Source organism: Spermophilus citellus, assembly GCF_964194105.1.
Source record: "Spermophilus citellus genome assembly, chromosome: 17".
In the NCBI taxonomy this organism is placed as follows: Eukaryota; Metazoa; Chordata; class Mammalia; order Rodentia; family Sciuridae; genus Spermophilus; species Spermophilus citellus.
Window position 1 is genome coordinate 74154315 of NC_138199.1, and position 14875 is coordinate 74169189.

Consider the following 14875-nt stretch of genomic DNA (forward strand, 5'->3'; position numbering starts at 1 on the left):
AGCACGCGCCTTCCCCGCAGTGAAGTGTGGTGATGTGGGACTCGGCACCCCAGGATTTAGTGGGGGCTGGTCACGTAGGCCTTCCCGCGGAGCGGCTGTCAGAACTCCCACGGGAGGTGGGATCTCACAGTGTCCGCCAGCCCCGGCACAGGGAGGCCCTAGCCAGCTAGGGGACGGGGCGCTGGCTGTCCAGGAAGCCAGCTGTGAGCAGGTCCAGGCCTGCCAAGCTTCCCTGTTCCGATCTTTCCCTGTATCAGGGAATCAGAGCCCAGGTGGCTTCTCCTCGCTCACTCTCCGCTGGACAGCTGACCCTGGTCTCCTGGCTCCTTGCAGTGGGGACCTTCCGTGGCAGCTGAGCGGGGTCTCTGTGCCTGCTTTGGGGAGCCCCTCCCTCCACGGGTGGCTGTCCCCACGTCACTGCAGCCTCTCAGCCTGCGTCTTCACGAGCGCGCTGACCACCAGCCGTTTCTCCGCACACCTCCTTGGTGGGGTCCCAGCCTCAGAGGCTCACAGCCCCACTTGAGAGCAGTTCTGGCCTGGGAGAGTGTGGCCACCTCTAACTGTGGTCCTCTTCCTGGTGACACCCCCCAACCTTCAGGGCCCAGGCAGCGGGTGCCCCTGGGACTCATCTATATCACTGCACTAGGAACTGGTACCACAGGTCATCTCCACGGAGGGGACCCGGGGGCTGGGCGGCAGGACTGGAAGGGAGACGAGTCACCAGAGGCCCTTTGAGATCTTTTAAGTTTTGTGCCATGTGCATGTGTTACTATTTAAAATAAAATTTCTTTTTTTTTTAAAGGTGACTCTCAAACAAGAAGGGTATAACTTTATTTTTTTTAGAGAGAATTTTTAATATTTATTTTTTAGTTTTCGGCGGACACAACATCTCTGTTTGTATGTGGTGCTGAGGATCGAACCCAGGCCGCACGCATGCCAGGCGAGCGCGCTACTGCTTGAGCCACATCCCCAGCCCTTAAAATAAAACTTCAACTAAAATAAGATTGAAGAAGAGAAGGGGAAGGAAAGGGAGGGAGAGGAAGAGAAGGAAGGGGAGGAGGAGACTATTCACTGTTGCCGAAAGGTAGAATCAACCCAAAGGTTTATCACCCGTTGAGCAGATGGAACAAGTGCGCTATGTCTATATGATAGAATATTATTCACCCATAAAAAGGAGTGAAGTTCTGGCACGGGTTGTGATATGATGAACCCAGAAAAGTCATACTAAGTGAAAGCAACCAGACACAGAAGGTCACATAGAGTATGATTGCATTTATATGAAATGTCCAGAAGAGACAGAATGCAGATTAGCAGTTCCCCGGGGCTGAGGGAGGGGAAGTGGGGAGTGACTGCTATGGGTATCGGGTTTTCTTCTGGGGAGATGCAAAAGTTTTGAAAATAGGTAGAGGTGGTAGTTGCATGAGGAAGTGAAGGCATGGAATCCTGTGATGTGTATATTTTTAAATGATCAGTTTTATGTTATGTGAATCTGACTCAAACTCTGATTTTTAAAGAACTAAAGTGAGTCTACTCCTGGCAGGGCGGCTCAGCAGCAAGCGCCTGTCGCAGGCTTTGTGGGCTCTGGGGGGCGGGTGCTCCGGGTGTCCCAGCTGAGTACACACAGCTACCCCACGTCTCCACTCTGCCTAGTGGACCCCTGGCTAACCCTGGATTCCAGAGTCCATGGGGTCCCTCCACAGGACACACTGCCCTGCAAGTGAAGTGTAGTGACGTGTCCCATGTCCAGTTAACCAGCCCTCAACCAAAACAGCGCCGGGTGCACTCTGAGCAAGGCTTGGCCTTGACTACTTCAGAACAGCAGGAGCAGGCCCTGCCGTGAACCTTGGGCCACAGTCTCTCCAGGCCGAGTGGCCTGCAGGTGGATCACGCTGAGGACCGTCAGTGTCCTCTGGAGACCCAGCAGCAAGCCCATCTACTCAGGTCCCTTGGCCACCTGCCTGCCTTCTCTAAGGGACAAGAAGAAAGAATGCTGTGGCTCGAGGACCACCCTGGACCTGGATCAGCACGTTAGAAGCGGGGGCTCAGCACCCAAGGCAGGAAGTGCTGAGGCCGGGGCCTCTGTTCTGGCTGCTCCTGGGGAGGGGACACCAGAGCTGGGGCTCCCTGAGAGATGACAGCTTTGAGGCCCTCCTTGGAGATAAGGCACAGCTCATGCAGGCCACGATGAATGGTTGAGGAGACCAACTTAGCAGGGCCGGAGATGTGCTGTGGGCCACATGACCTGGGTGTGGCAGTGCCGGGACTTGAACCTAGAGCCGTTTGACCCAAACTCTGCGCTTTCATACAAGATTCTGTGCTGGGGAGTTTAGGGTCACCTCGATGCTATGGATGGAATGTTCGCATCCCCCTGCCCAAATCACAGGTGACAGTCCTAACCCCGCCCCCCCCCCATGTTAGAAGACACGGGAGACCCTGCGTCCTGCTCTCTGCCACCTGCAACCCAGGAAGAGGCCCTCACAAGACTGCAGACCTGCCGACACCTTGCCCTTGGACTTCAGCCTCCAGAACTGAGAAGCAGCTCCGACTGCTGGGGCCGCCCACTCTGTGGCCATCTGGGGTGGGGCCGTGACCCTTCTCCCAACCACATGCTAGTAGTAGTGATTTTCAAACATGCGGAAGGAAGCCCAGGAAGGGGCTGTTGGAAGAGCATGAATCTCGCCATTGCAGTCCCTGGACAGCAGCAGCCTTGGGGCTGACAGAAGTCTGGACCTCAGGAGGGGACCTCGGGGATAGTCCCTTCATGCCTCGGTGGCTCCGACCCATGCCAAGGCAATCTTCCAGCAGGTCAAGACCCACCAAGGACAGAGGAAGAAAATTTTATGGCCCAAGGCCATTGAGCTCCACCAGGCAGGGCTGAGGCTGGAGCAGCCACATCTGAGCACCGCGAAGCAGGGCAGGATCCCTGAGCCTTCTCAATGCCTTTACACGGAGGTTACACAAAACACCTCCTCCTACCCCACCAGGAGAGGATGCAGTTCTGGGCAGGGCCAGGAAGTGGGAGAGGCTAGTAGGTCAGGGCCTGGGCCCAGCAGCAAGCCAAGGAGCAGAGGGGAGGGGAGGGGACGGGTGTGGAGGTGGGGGATGGACTAGGGTGGGGTGGTGGGGAGGGGGCTGGGGGCGGGCACTCTGCAGTTCTGTGAGAGTTTAGGTTGTCCTCAGAAAACTTGGATAGAACCACCACTTGACCCAGCTATCCTACTCCTCAGTTTACACCCAAAGGAATTAAAATCAGCATACTACAGTGACACAGCCACATCAATGTTAAAACACCTCAATCCACGATAGTCAAACTATGGAACCAACCTAGATGCCCTTCAACAGATGAGTGGATAAAGAAAATGTGGTACCTAGACACAATGGAATATTACTTAGCCTTAAAGAAGACTGAAATTATGGCATTTGCTGGTAAATGAATGGAGCTGGAGACTTATCATGCTAAGTGAAACAAGCCGATCACAAAAAAACCAAAGGCTGAATGTTTTCTCTGATATGTGGGTGCAAATTCACAATAGGCAGTTAAAAAAAAAAAAAAACCAAGGAGAGTTTAGGGTGTGTTCCTGGAGGCTTCTCTCTTCCCTGGGGTCATCTCAGGGAGGAACCATTTCCTCTGATATTCCTGAGCAACGTCCAATTCATCACCATCCTAAACATTGATTTAGGGGGGAAAGAGCCTTCAGCTCCAAGAACTGCTGAGATACGGAATGATGGATGGTTTTATTAGAAAGCTCCAGTTTTACATCTATCAAATTAAACCAGCAGCCAAGGGGCACTTAATTAAGATTCTTCTTATCAGCCGGAGAAGAGAAGATGGGGGGAAACAGGGCTTGGACCCACCTTCCAGGAGGAGAGTGGTTAGGGCCCCAAACCCCAGGCCGAGGGCTGGGGAGGGAGGGCGGCAGACGGGAAGAAGGGCTGTCGTCACTGTGGGACCCGGGGCAGGGTCACACCTGCTCCTCAGCCTCTCAGTCCGGTCCTCAGGCTCCCTCTGTGCTGCGTCTGTGAATCCACCTGAGCCCAGGGAGTCTGGGAGCCAGGCTCGCAGAGCAGGTCTGGCTTCAGGTCTAGCTCTCCCTACTTACCATGTGGCCATGAGTGAGTCACTTCAGGTTTTTAGAAAATGAGATAAAATTCACATAAACCTCACCCTTTTGGAGTGTCTGACCTCTTCAAGGGCTGCTAGTGGCTTCGTGGTTTTAGCATATTTGTGAAGGTGTATGCACCGTATCTACCTCATTTTAGAACATTTCCATCACCCCCAAAAGATACCTCTTCCCCTTAGAAAGAAACCCTCAGAGGGAAGCGCCCTCCTGGGGCTGCACACCCTAGAGCATGCTCATGTCTGCCGCTCGGGACCCTGGACCAGGGTTTTGAGCCTCAGGAGTGACAGTGGGTGGAAGGTGAGCCCCGAGTTCTCCAGGCTGCAGCGTGGAGTCTAACTCTGCATGAGCCCTTATGCCCAGGACGTTGCCTCTGTGAACCTCGGTTTCCTTATCTGTGAAGTGAGGATGTGAACCCACACCTGGGGAGCACAGTGCCTGGCAAGGCCAGCTTCCAAAAGGTGGCGTGTCGGTTTCCTGTGGTTGTCGCCACCGAGAACTGCCCACTGAAGGCCCCAGAAGAGCACAGAGGCTTCACCTTGCTGTTCTGGAAGTCACACGCCCCCAACAGGTCTTCTTGGGCTAAGATCAAGGTGTCGGGAGCGCCGGTTCCTTCTGGAGGTCTTCGGGAGAAACTGTCCCCTCACTTCTTCCAGATTCTGGAGGCTGCCTCTGGCCCCTGGCTTGTGGCCCCTTCCCCCACCTTCACAGCCCGCCACGGTGGGCTGAGCCTCCCTCTGGGGCGTGGCACGACGCACATTCTTCTCTAGGGCCCTGGTGATTAGGTTAGGCCCACCCAGAGATCTGGGATGATCTCTGTGTTTTGAACGTGGTTGATTAGCAACAGAATTTCATCCACAACCCGGATCTGCTCTCTTTTTGTATGGTAACAAGTTCCCAGGTTCTGGGGATCAGGACATGGACCTCTTTGGGGACTGCGAATCTGCCCATCCCAGATAGCTGACCCCATGTTCCTACAGTGACCTGAGATGCAATTGGGAAAATGACCAGAAACAAAGGGTCCCCCCCACCAAAGTTCCCCTGCAAATTAACCTAAAATAGTGATATAAATATCATAATAAATTCAGAGTCCCTGGTAATTTCCTGGCATGTAGTAGATGCTCTCATGATCATGATAAGTAAAGCATTCACTTGTGTTCCTAGTGCTGGGGTGGGGCTTACCTGGGAGGGCTGCCTGCCTTGTTGGTCCACTGCCACCCTGATGACAGACAGGCAGGCAGGCAGGCAGGCAGAGACACACACACACACACACACACACACACACACACACACACACAGTAGTTACCTTCCCTGCAGAACAGCCAAAGTACAATAGTTCTGCTCCCGGCCCCCACAAGCTGTGCAGCAGAATAGCCTTCTGGCATAAATAAAAATAAACCCCAGACACTGCTTTTCAATCAGGATTAGCCTAAATGTTGTGAAACAGAAAGCATGAAATATGTGCGGAGGGCCAGCCCCACCCCCCCACTGCCAGTCTCCCTGCACGCTCCCGGCGCCCGGTGGCTGTGCGGGGCTGGTTGTTCTCCCCCGGCGTGGCTGTTGAAGATTTGTGCACAGTGTCAGTAAATGCTGTTATGACATTATTAATGCTCTGCACTCCAGCAAGGGACAATGGCCTATTGCCTCATAATGTGCTGTCTGCGGCTGCAGCCGGAGCACATTAAATGGGAATTTCAAATACGGTAAACTGCTTGCTTCGTCCCAGCCACCCCAGGCCCCGTCTGGGAGTGCCAGAAGCAGTCTTGGCGCTCTGAGAAGGTGGGGGCAGCAGTCAAGGTTCTGATGCCCAGAGAGGCCCCAGGGGGACCCTGAGTTGCCCAGGAGGTCCCCAGATCTTGACCCAGTGTCCGCCTCCCTCCCCTGGGGCAGGGAGGTGTCTGTAGCTGGGCTCGAGGGTTGACAGTGGTGAGGGGTAGGTCTCAGGAGAGCTGGCCTTGCTGGTGGATGGGGCTGGCGGGCTCCCTGCTCTGCCCTCCAGAGACATCCTCAGGGGGCCCAGATGGCAGGCCATCAAATGGATTGTATTGGTCTTGCACAATGTTCTAAAAATATTGAGCCTACATTTTAAAATTATACAACTTCATACGAGAAGCCCAGATTTCTGGCTTCTCTTGAAGTCTGGGCCCTCAGTGGGGGCATGTGCAGACCCTGGGGGCTGCCAGTCCTTCACAGGCTCTAACCACTCCAGCTCCTTCCACTGGGTCCCTGTGGTGGGTTGAACGACAGGAAGGAGTCAAATGTCATCCCAGAACTTCAAAATGCAGCCTTATTTGGAAACAGGGTCTCTGCAGAGGAAATGAGTTAAGATGAAGCCATCCTGGATCAGTGTGGGCCCACACCCAGCCGCAGTGTCCTTGTACGGAGTGGGAAACATGGCCACAGTGAGACACGCACAGAAGCCATGTGTGGGCAGAGCAGAGAGGAGCGAGGCAGCAGCGTGCCAAGGAAATCCAGGGCCGCTGGCCGTGGGGCTGGGGACGCAGCTGGGTGGCAGGGCACTGGCCTAGTGTGAGCAAGGCCTGGGTTTGACCCTTAGCAACCCCTGCCTCAAAAAAAAAAAAAAAAAAAAAAAAAAGAAGAAGAAGAATTGCTGGCCACTGCCTGGGGCAGGAGGTGTCTGCAGCTCCAAGTGTCCCTTGGAGCCTCCAGGAAAAGCCAACTCTGCCAACACTTGGATTTCAGATTTCTGGCCTCTAGAATCACGAGAGAATAAATTTCTGTGGCTTTGTGGTAACTCGTTAGGACAACCTAGGAAAGGACCCTTAGGGGGTTTCCCACTGCCTGGCCCACCTCCTCTAGGCATCTTGGGTCCCTTGAGAGGGGTACACCCCCTGCTGCCTGCATCCCTTGGGAGTTCTGCTCTACCTTCTTGGACACAGGGCCATCCCCGCCGGCTCTGGGTTTCTCCTGACCCCTCCAGCGGCACTGGCAGGAGGAGGGTCCAAGGGGGCCTGGAAGTATTGTATGGGGAGCAGGGGGGTGGATGCTGGCCTTGCACCCCCTGGGCACAGGCCCACTTACACCTCAAAAGAGCCCTGTCCTTGGAAGCACCCTCTAGCCGGGGTGCCTCAGCTCCTGTGCCCGATTCTCCTTCTTCATCAGAAAACAACAGGTGTTTGTCTAGAACCATGGTCTTACACCCCGGCTGGTTGTGACATGAAAAAGCAAACGTGCCCAGGCCCCACCTCAGGGATCGGGTCAGAGTAAAGCTTCTGCTAAGCTCTGCAGGTGACTCTGAGACTCCCCTGTCTGTAGGCAGGGTCTCTTGGTTTGGGTTCCCTGGAAGCAGATTCAAGTGCGGGTGGTCTGTGTGGGAGGCGACCCCTGGAACCTGGCAGGGGAGCGAGGGACGAGGCAGGGGCAAGAGGCAGCCAGTGTGGGGCATCACAGAGCAGGCGACCATGGGGGGCAGATGGGACTCAATCTTGCTGGGAACTCCGGGCTTCCCACCTGAAGGGGAGGCCGGGGTGTGTGTGTGTGTGTGTGTGTGTGTGTGTGTGTGTGTGAATCTGTTGCTCCAGAGCTGCTTCTGGTGCATTGAGTCTCTGGAACTTCTGACCTGTTCCAGTCAGTTCTAGCATTTTCCATAGCCATGCCAGGCAGAGAGTTGAAGGTGTGCTCAGTTACCTGTCTTTGAGCACGTAGAGGTGAATGCAGAAGAATATGGGTGGGGCACCAACAGGATCTGGTATAGACAGAGGCCAAGGACTCTCACGCACCCTGTCCCTTCTCATGCTCTGCGCAGGAGCCAGGCAATGGGCTATGCATGGGAATCAACAGGCTCCATTCTCATAACAATCCTCTGGGGAAGGTGCTAGAAGTAGCCAGATTTACAGTTGGAGAAACTGAGGCACAGAGAGGTCATATCCAAGATCTCATGATGTGGAGATCCATGATTTTCCTCCTAACATGCACAGCACAGCTGAGAGCAAGGAGGACCATTTATATTGGAATTTACTGCAGAGAAGAGGCTGAGAAAAGGCAAAAAGACTTGGAAGAGAACAGAGACTGGACAAGCTGGCTCACAAAGTGGCGTTCACTATTCTGCCTCTGCCTCTCCTCCTGGCCCAGAGCCGGTTGGGAAATGGCAGAGGGGGCTTTCCCCCTCCTACCTCGGAGCCCAGATCCAGAGAGCAAGGCCCAGCAGTGCCCTCTCCCATCTTCTAAACTCTGCCTCCCTGGATGGTCCACCCCGAGTGTGACCATGCCCTCTGGAGAGACCCTCCTCTTTGTTCTGAAAATGTCAACCAGGTGTAAATACAACCCGAAAGGCTTTCCTGACAGAGGTGCACAATCAGAAGGGCCATTTCATTCCTTAGCAAGATGTGGCTTTGGCCTTGACAGCCAGTGATTAAATTATTACCCCAGTTTGCGGCAGATGGAGGCACCCAGGTGCGAGTTGTGATTTAGAGGCCCAGCAGAGACCCCTGCCCTTAGACATCTCCTTAGCCAGTCTGCCGTGATGGCCAAGTTTCCCACCACCATCCGTCACTCTTCCGCACCAAGGCACGGTCAGCATGTCCTTGTTCGATGCAAATTTGTTACCTAGCTGGAGTAACGCATTAATCCGCCAGCACTGATTTATCACCCGTGTTCACATTGGCAGGGAGAGAGGCGATGAGATAATGGAACATGGGACAGGTGAATTCTGATGAAGAAGGAGCATGAGTCACTGCTAGCGAGAAATGACGGAGGGGGGGGGTGGCCGGGAGAAGGGGCTGGGGGCCCGACTGGTTGGATGGAACCTGGGTGGGATAAGGATCACAAGGGCTTTCTCCGCCATAAGCCAGGCTGCAGAATCACTGAGTTGGGAGACCGTCGGAGACTCCCATGTCACCTTTGTACACAGCACAGGAATCGGTGTGTGTGTGTGTGTTGTCATCTGTGCCCTTTAGCAGAGGTCTGGTCTTGGGCAGTACTGTTCCAGACCAAGAAATTTCAGATCTGTGCTGGCTCTGTGGGCCCCCAGGAACCTCCCGCCTGCAACAGGAAACACATCTCCAAAGTCAAGGAGGAGACAGGGAGGGCAGGATGAGGCTGAGAGATTCAGGCCTAGTGTATCTGGAGTTGCCAAGAGCCTTAGCTTCTGCTCATTCTGGTTGTTTTAGTGGTGACTCCTCAGACTTGCAGGCTTCATCACCTATTGGTTACTGAAGGCTCCGAGGCCAGAGCTCAGGCCCACTCCTGGTGACCCACTATGGTGCAGGCCTGAGGGCTCTCAGCTGAGCGTCTTATCAGGCCCGTAAGCCAAGGGGAGCCGCGGGAGTATTGACAGGGAGCAGATGGGTGAGTGTTGTCACAGCAAATCAGTGGGTGTAGCAGCAGGTGCAGAAGATCCTGGGGGCGGCAAAGACAGTGACCCAGGGGGGCTCTGCTGCCGGAGGAAGGGAAGGGTTCATCTCTCCTTCCCCACCTCCTCCGCGCTTTGCAGGAGTTGAAGTAGCCCTGGGCTCCTGGGACTGGTGGCGCCCTAAGAAGTGGCCTGGCCGGGAGAGAGGCGCAGGGCCCCTCCCGTGGGTACCGCGGAGTGCTCGCCTCCCGCCCCGCCGCGTCCCCTCCCATATAGCCCAGGGAGAGCGTGCAGCTGGGCCGCGACCGCGAGGTGGCGCCTGCGCGCCGAGGAAGCGTGGAGGCCGCTCCTGGGCCGCCGCGGCCACCTCCTCCGAGGGAACAATGCGGTGCCTCCCGGCGTAGCGCTGCGCCGGGCCGGACGCCGGACACCCGAGCGCGGGCAGTCGACCGAACGAGCCGGCAAGCGGGTGGGCGCGGGGCGCCCTCCCCGAGAGCCATGGGCGCGGCGCCGCGAGGAGCCGGAGCTCGGCGCGACCCAGAGGCGCGGGGGAGCGGGACGCGGGCCCGGGGCCGCTGCTAGCCGGCACTGAGGGCGCGGAGCCGGGGATGAGGGCGCTCGCCGCGGGGATCCCGTCTGCGCGCCGCGGCGCCGTCCCGCCCAGCGAGCGAGCCCGAGCAGGCAGACGCGCGGCCGGCCGTCTGGGGGCGCGCCGCCTTCCGGCCCCCAAAATGTGAAGCGGGGAGGAGGAGACGCAGAGACCGCCGGGCCGGGCGCCCTTGCCGCCCTCCGGCTGCCGCGCCGCTCCCTCTCTGCGCGCTGAGGCCGCGCCACTCCACGGGCGGTGGCCGGAGCAGTGAGGCCACCGAGCCCCGCGCCCCCTCCACGCTCGGAAAGGGCTTCGGCCCTCAGCGAGTTGGTGGCCCGGACGCGGGAAGAGCCGCGCCTAGGACTGTGCGTCTGGCCTCTCCCGCGGCTTCTCGCCCTGACAAGTTTGAACAATGATCACTGTCAACCCAGATGGGAAGATAATGGTCAGAAGATGCCTGGTCACTCTGAGACCCTTCCGGTAAAGTTCTCCCCTGGTTGGCGTGGCGGGGGTCTTTTCCCCGAGGGGGCGCATGGTGGCGGTAGGCGAGGTCGGTCCCTGCGAGGATGCAAGTTCCAGTGGCAAAGGAGGTTCGCGTTTGGACCCTCGGTGATGGCCACTGGGGCTGCGGGAACGGATGGAGTTGGGGCTCGGGGTGCGAGTAGGGAGGGTAATGTAATTCTGCACCTGTCCCAAGTTGGACTAGGTTGTGAGGATTTGAGGTGGGGAGGTGAGAATGGGGTCAAAAAGCATCGAGGTTGTGGCCCAGGGCCGGGGCAGTGGCCCCAGCCAGAACGCCCCTTCCCTGCCCCTTGGGGCCTCTCCCCACCTGCGGCGAGTCCCATCTGGTAGCGAAGTTAGTGCGCGGTGGCGGGGCGACTCCTTCTCCTGTCCAGCGGTGGTCCCTAGGTCGGCCCGCCCACCCCTTCTACCTAATCCATCCCCTCCTCTCGCCTTCACGGCCCTCCCCCTCTGACAGGGCGCGGGCCAGTCTCTGACCCGAGGGTTCCAGAGATTGGACCACGGACACTCCTCCGCTGGGCATTCACCCTCAACTACGGGTCAACAGGCCGGGCAGGTGCAGCCCGACTGTGGAGGGCGGACAGAGGCGAAGACGACACTCTGGCCACACACACCTTGGGTGGCCTGGTCCAGGGGGCTGAGGCTGTGCGGGACTCACCCGGCTCTGCTACTCCCACTCCTGGGCCCCCTGGAGCCCGCCAGGGCCAGGGTAGCTCTCTCCCTCCCAGGGCCGTCGGAGTGGAGCCGCTGCGCGGGCTGGGGAAGAGGCGCTGGGCGCCCAGCAGGGCTGGAGTGTCTCTCTGTTCCGTAGCTGGGCTGCAGAAGACGCGGAGAGAGTTCGGGTGCCAGCGCCGGGCGGGACAGGCCACAGGTGGGGCGCGGGCGCAGGACAGAGACCTTGAGGGCAGGCGCTGGCGGTCAGAGGCGCCCAGGGTTTGGGCTGCGGCAGGGAAGAGGCTTGACCCCCTCCACTCCAGGCCTCCGACAGAGCCCTGGCTCCTTCCCCACCCCAGTCGTCGCCAATCTCCCTCCCTGGCCCGGAAGGGGCTGGGGGTGGGGAGAAGATGGCCCTCCTGGGTTCCCGCCTCCCGGGTGTCAGGCTGGTTGTGAGGGCTGAGAAGGAAGCCTGGGGGCAGCAACCATCAGGCTGGTCAGGGAGGATGCGGGGGACTTTGGAGTCTGGTCTGAGAGTGGGGTTTTAAGCGGTTATTTGGGGAAGTCAGACCCCTAGCCTAAGGTGCTCATGGTAAGCAGGGCAGGAAGCCGTTCTCTCTGGAAAGGCCTTGGTCCTCCAGAAACCCTCAAGTCCTTGGCTTGCCCGGGACTCTGAGAGGATTCTCAGGTTCCCTCCAGCTTTCTCACCCCCTGTGGTCCCCTCCCTGCAGGCCATGGGAAGCCCAGTTTCTGCTGGACATTTCCTGGGGCGCGTGGAGGCTGCCCGGGTTCCAGCACCACGGACAGTACCTGCCCCTGGCCCACTTCAGGGTGCATCCTGCACCACAGCTTTGGGGCTCTTATCTGAAGGCGAGGGTGGGGTGCGGTTGCATGGGTCTCTCTAGGCTGCCAGAGACCCACAGCCACCAACGGAGTCTTCAAGTCCCCTCGGGATCAGAGCAGGGCTCTGATTACATCACTCCGATTGATTCATCCCCGAGGATGGCCTGGGAATGCTGTTCCCCTGGGTTCTTCCCCAGGTGCTCCTGCAGGGTTGTCTGAGTGCATATGCGGATGGATGAAGCCACTTTAACTTGAATTTACTATAAATAGATCCCAGAGCTTTGGGGGACCTGAACCCAAAGCTTGGGGACTGGCAGAGTGTGGTGCAGGTGAAGTCTGTAGGGCTTCAGGGTCTGGTCAAAGGTGTAGATATGTTCCTCATGGATGTTTGTGGACCCTGGCAGGCACCCCCAGGTCTCCAGCCCTAAATACAACTCTGTGGCTAGAGAGAGGGTGGAGGATGAGGGAAAGGGGACCAGGGCTGAGGGAAGCTCTTCCTTGTCCTCAGGCTGGGAGGGCAAAGAGCTGATTCCCCCCCCCCCCCCCCGGGTCTCTGACAACCTCTTCCTGTGCTCTTGCCCTGAGACCCCTCTGGTTTCATCTGGGGCACAGCAGAGTCTGAGCCCCACCCTCAGGCCTAGGGGAATTCACTGACGTTTCTCTCTGAGATGAAGGGAAGTGTCCCTTGTGCCATCTTGCCCACTGAGCTGCTTCCTCCCTCCTCCCCATCAGAGATGCTCTGCCAGAGAGTTCTCCTGGGGAAAGATCCCGGGTCCTCTCTGTGCGGTTCCTGCCCCCTCTGAGTTAATCTCTAACAGCTTTCTTTAAATGTGGGCTGGGAATGTTGTTATGCATTTTATTTTCTTCTGCAATTATGTGTTTTCTTTAATGGACCAAATTTTAATTAAATACTGCTCTGCCAGTTTCAAATAATGAAGATTAAAATGCATAAAGCAAGTCTTGCATAAAGATACAAACAAGCACCAGGTCTGGGGATAGGAAGTGGAGGCTGGGCAGCTGGAGGTCTCTGCTTGACGCGTAGGGTTCTCCTTGGTCAGCCTGGCTCCACACTGGATGGGTTTCCTCCCTCTGGCCAGGTGAAGGGATGTCTCCTCTCAGATCTGACAGTTCCTCAAGCCCTCTGATAGACTCAAGGTCCCTGGACATTGTCCACACCTGCCCTCCCCCAAGGCTGTGCCGGGGTGGGTTCTGTGCCTGGTTCCCCACTATCCTCCTGGATCACCCCAGTGCCTGACACCTGGTGGATAATCAATAACGATGGGTTGAAGGGATGAATGGTGTCTCGTTGAGCCAGCCCTCCCACCGGGGTGACAGTACACACATCTGTGTGACGTCCATGTCTAGGTGTGAGCATGCCCTGGCCAGTCAATGGTGCAGGCTGAGAGCCAGTGTGTGGGGGAGGCCTGGGCACAGCAGGGGGCCATGTGGCCCTGCCTTGGGATCTCACCAGAAGCAGTGATGGGTGCAGGCACCACCTCTGAGAAGACAGGTGAGGAAGGGTTACAGTGAGCTCATGACTGATGGTGGTGGCCAGGCCTGTGTACACCAGGGCTGAGGGTGGCCCAGGTGACTGATGGGATCCAGGTGGGTCTCAGCTGGACCAATTACTTGCCCTCGGGCTGATGTCATGCCTTGCTGCTCTATCTGTTCCAGTAGATCTCAAACTTTAGCATGCATCAGGATCTCTGGGAGAGCGTGTGAGATGAGATCACCTGTCCCCCCCCAGGGTGCGTTTCTGAAAGTTCTCAGGTGACGCTGCTGCAGCAGCCGGTCTGGGAGTCGCACTTTGACAGCCTAATGCTGTTAATGAACAGGGTCTGTCTTAGGCCAGGCCCTGCCCAGGTTCCTATCTCAATGCGCCTCCTTCCCCCTCTGATTTGCCAGGGGGCTGTGGCCAGCTTCTTGTAGCCCACTCTCTTTGTCCTTGGGGGCAGGAGCCCTCTGGGCTCGGGCTCAGCCCCACTGCCCCCCACTTCCCTCTGTCCCTGGCTTCCCTCCTTGTTCATTACCTTGGCGTTTCTGTGCCTTCCTCGGTGGAGGCTGGGGGCACTGTCGCTGGCCTGCCCTGCTGACCTGCTCTGTCCTCCCCACAGGCTTTTTGTCCTGGGCATCGGCTTCTTCACCGTCTGCTTCCTGATGACGTCTCTGGGAGGCCAGTTCTCAGCGCGGCGCCTGGGGGACTCGCCCTTCACCATCCGCACGGAAGGTATCTCGGGGTCAGGGGGGTCAAGGATACGTGCAGGTGTCTGTGAGTTGAAGGGCAGGTCCCTTTGGCCCAGCACTGCAGGGCCTTTCTGGAGCCCTGACTCAGGCTTGCTGGCTGCTTGCAGGGGGTAGGGGAGAGGGCCTGCTTGGGCCGTGCCATCTGGCACCAGGCTTTGACTTTGGTCCTGCCTGTGCCCCTGGATTCGAAGGCCAGGGTCTCCTGTGTGGCTTCTTTGGTTGGAGTGTTGGGGGTCTGAATATGATACCTGCCTCTGAGACACGTGTCCTCTGTGCCTGGGGCCCAGGCTGTGGACACAGGGGGAGATAGGCCCGACCATGAGCTCACATGTCTCCTCTGAACTCTGGGGACATCCACCTTTCCCAGTCCCTCACTGTTCCTTGCCCACACGATGCTTGCCAGGCACGAGTAGAGGTTCAGAGCACGGACCTTAGGGACCAGCCAGGCCCAGATTTGCTTCTCTATTCATTGCCTCCTAGCTGTGTGCCACCTGCAAGTCACTTAAGTCACCGACACAGAAGAAAAGTCACAATGAACTTTTTGGAGGTTGGGCCGAATGGGCTTACTATGGAAATTACCTGATGTGGTTGGTT

General features: G+C 57.4%; 1 protein-coding gene across 2 annotated transcripts in view; it reads left to right on the forward strand.

Annotated features, from left to right (window-relative positions):
- The first annotated feature begins 9894 nt into the window (after window positions 1–9894).
- Window positions 9895–14875, forward strand: part of MGAT5B (alpha-1,6-mannosylglycoprotein 6-beta-N-acetylglucosaminyltransferase B) — a 57615-nt gene continuing 52634 nt past the window's right edge. For both annotated transcript variants that reach the window (XM_081270317.1, XM_081270318.1), the window contains exons 1-2: window positions 9895–10498; window positions 14152–14264. In XM_081270317.1, coding sequence (XP_081126443.1) covers window positions 10431–10498; window positions 14152–14264 — 181 coding nt within the window. In that variant the 5' untranslated portion in view covers window positions 9895–10430. The remainder of the gene's footprint in view (window positions 10499–14151; window positions 14265–14875) is intronic.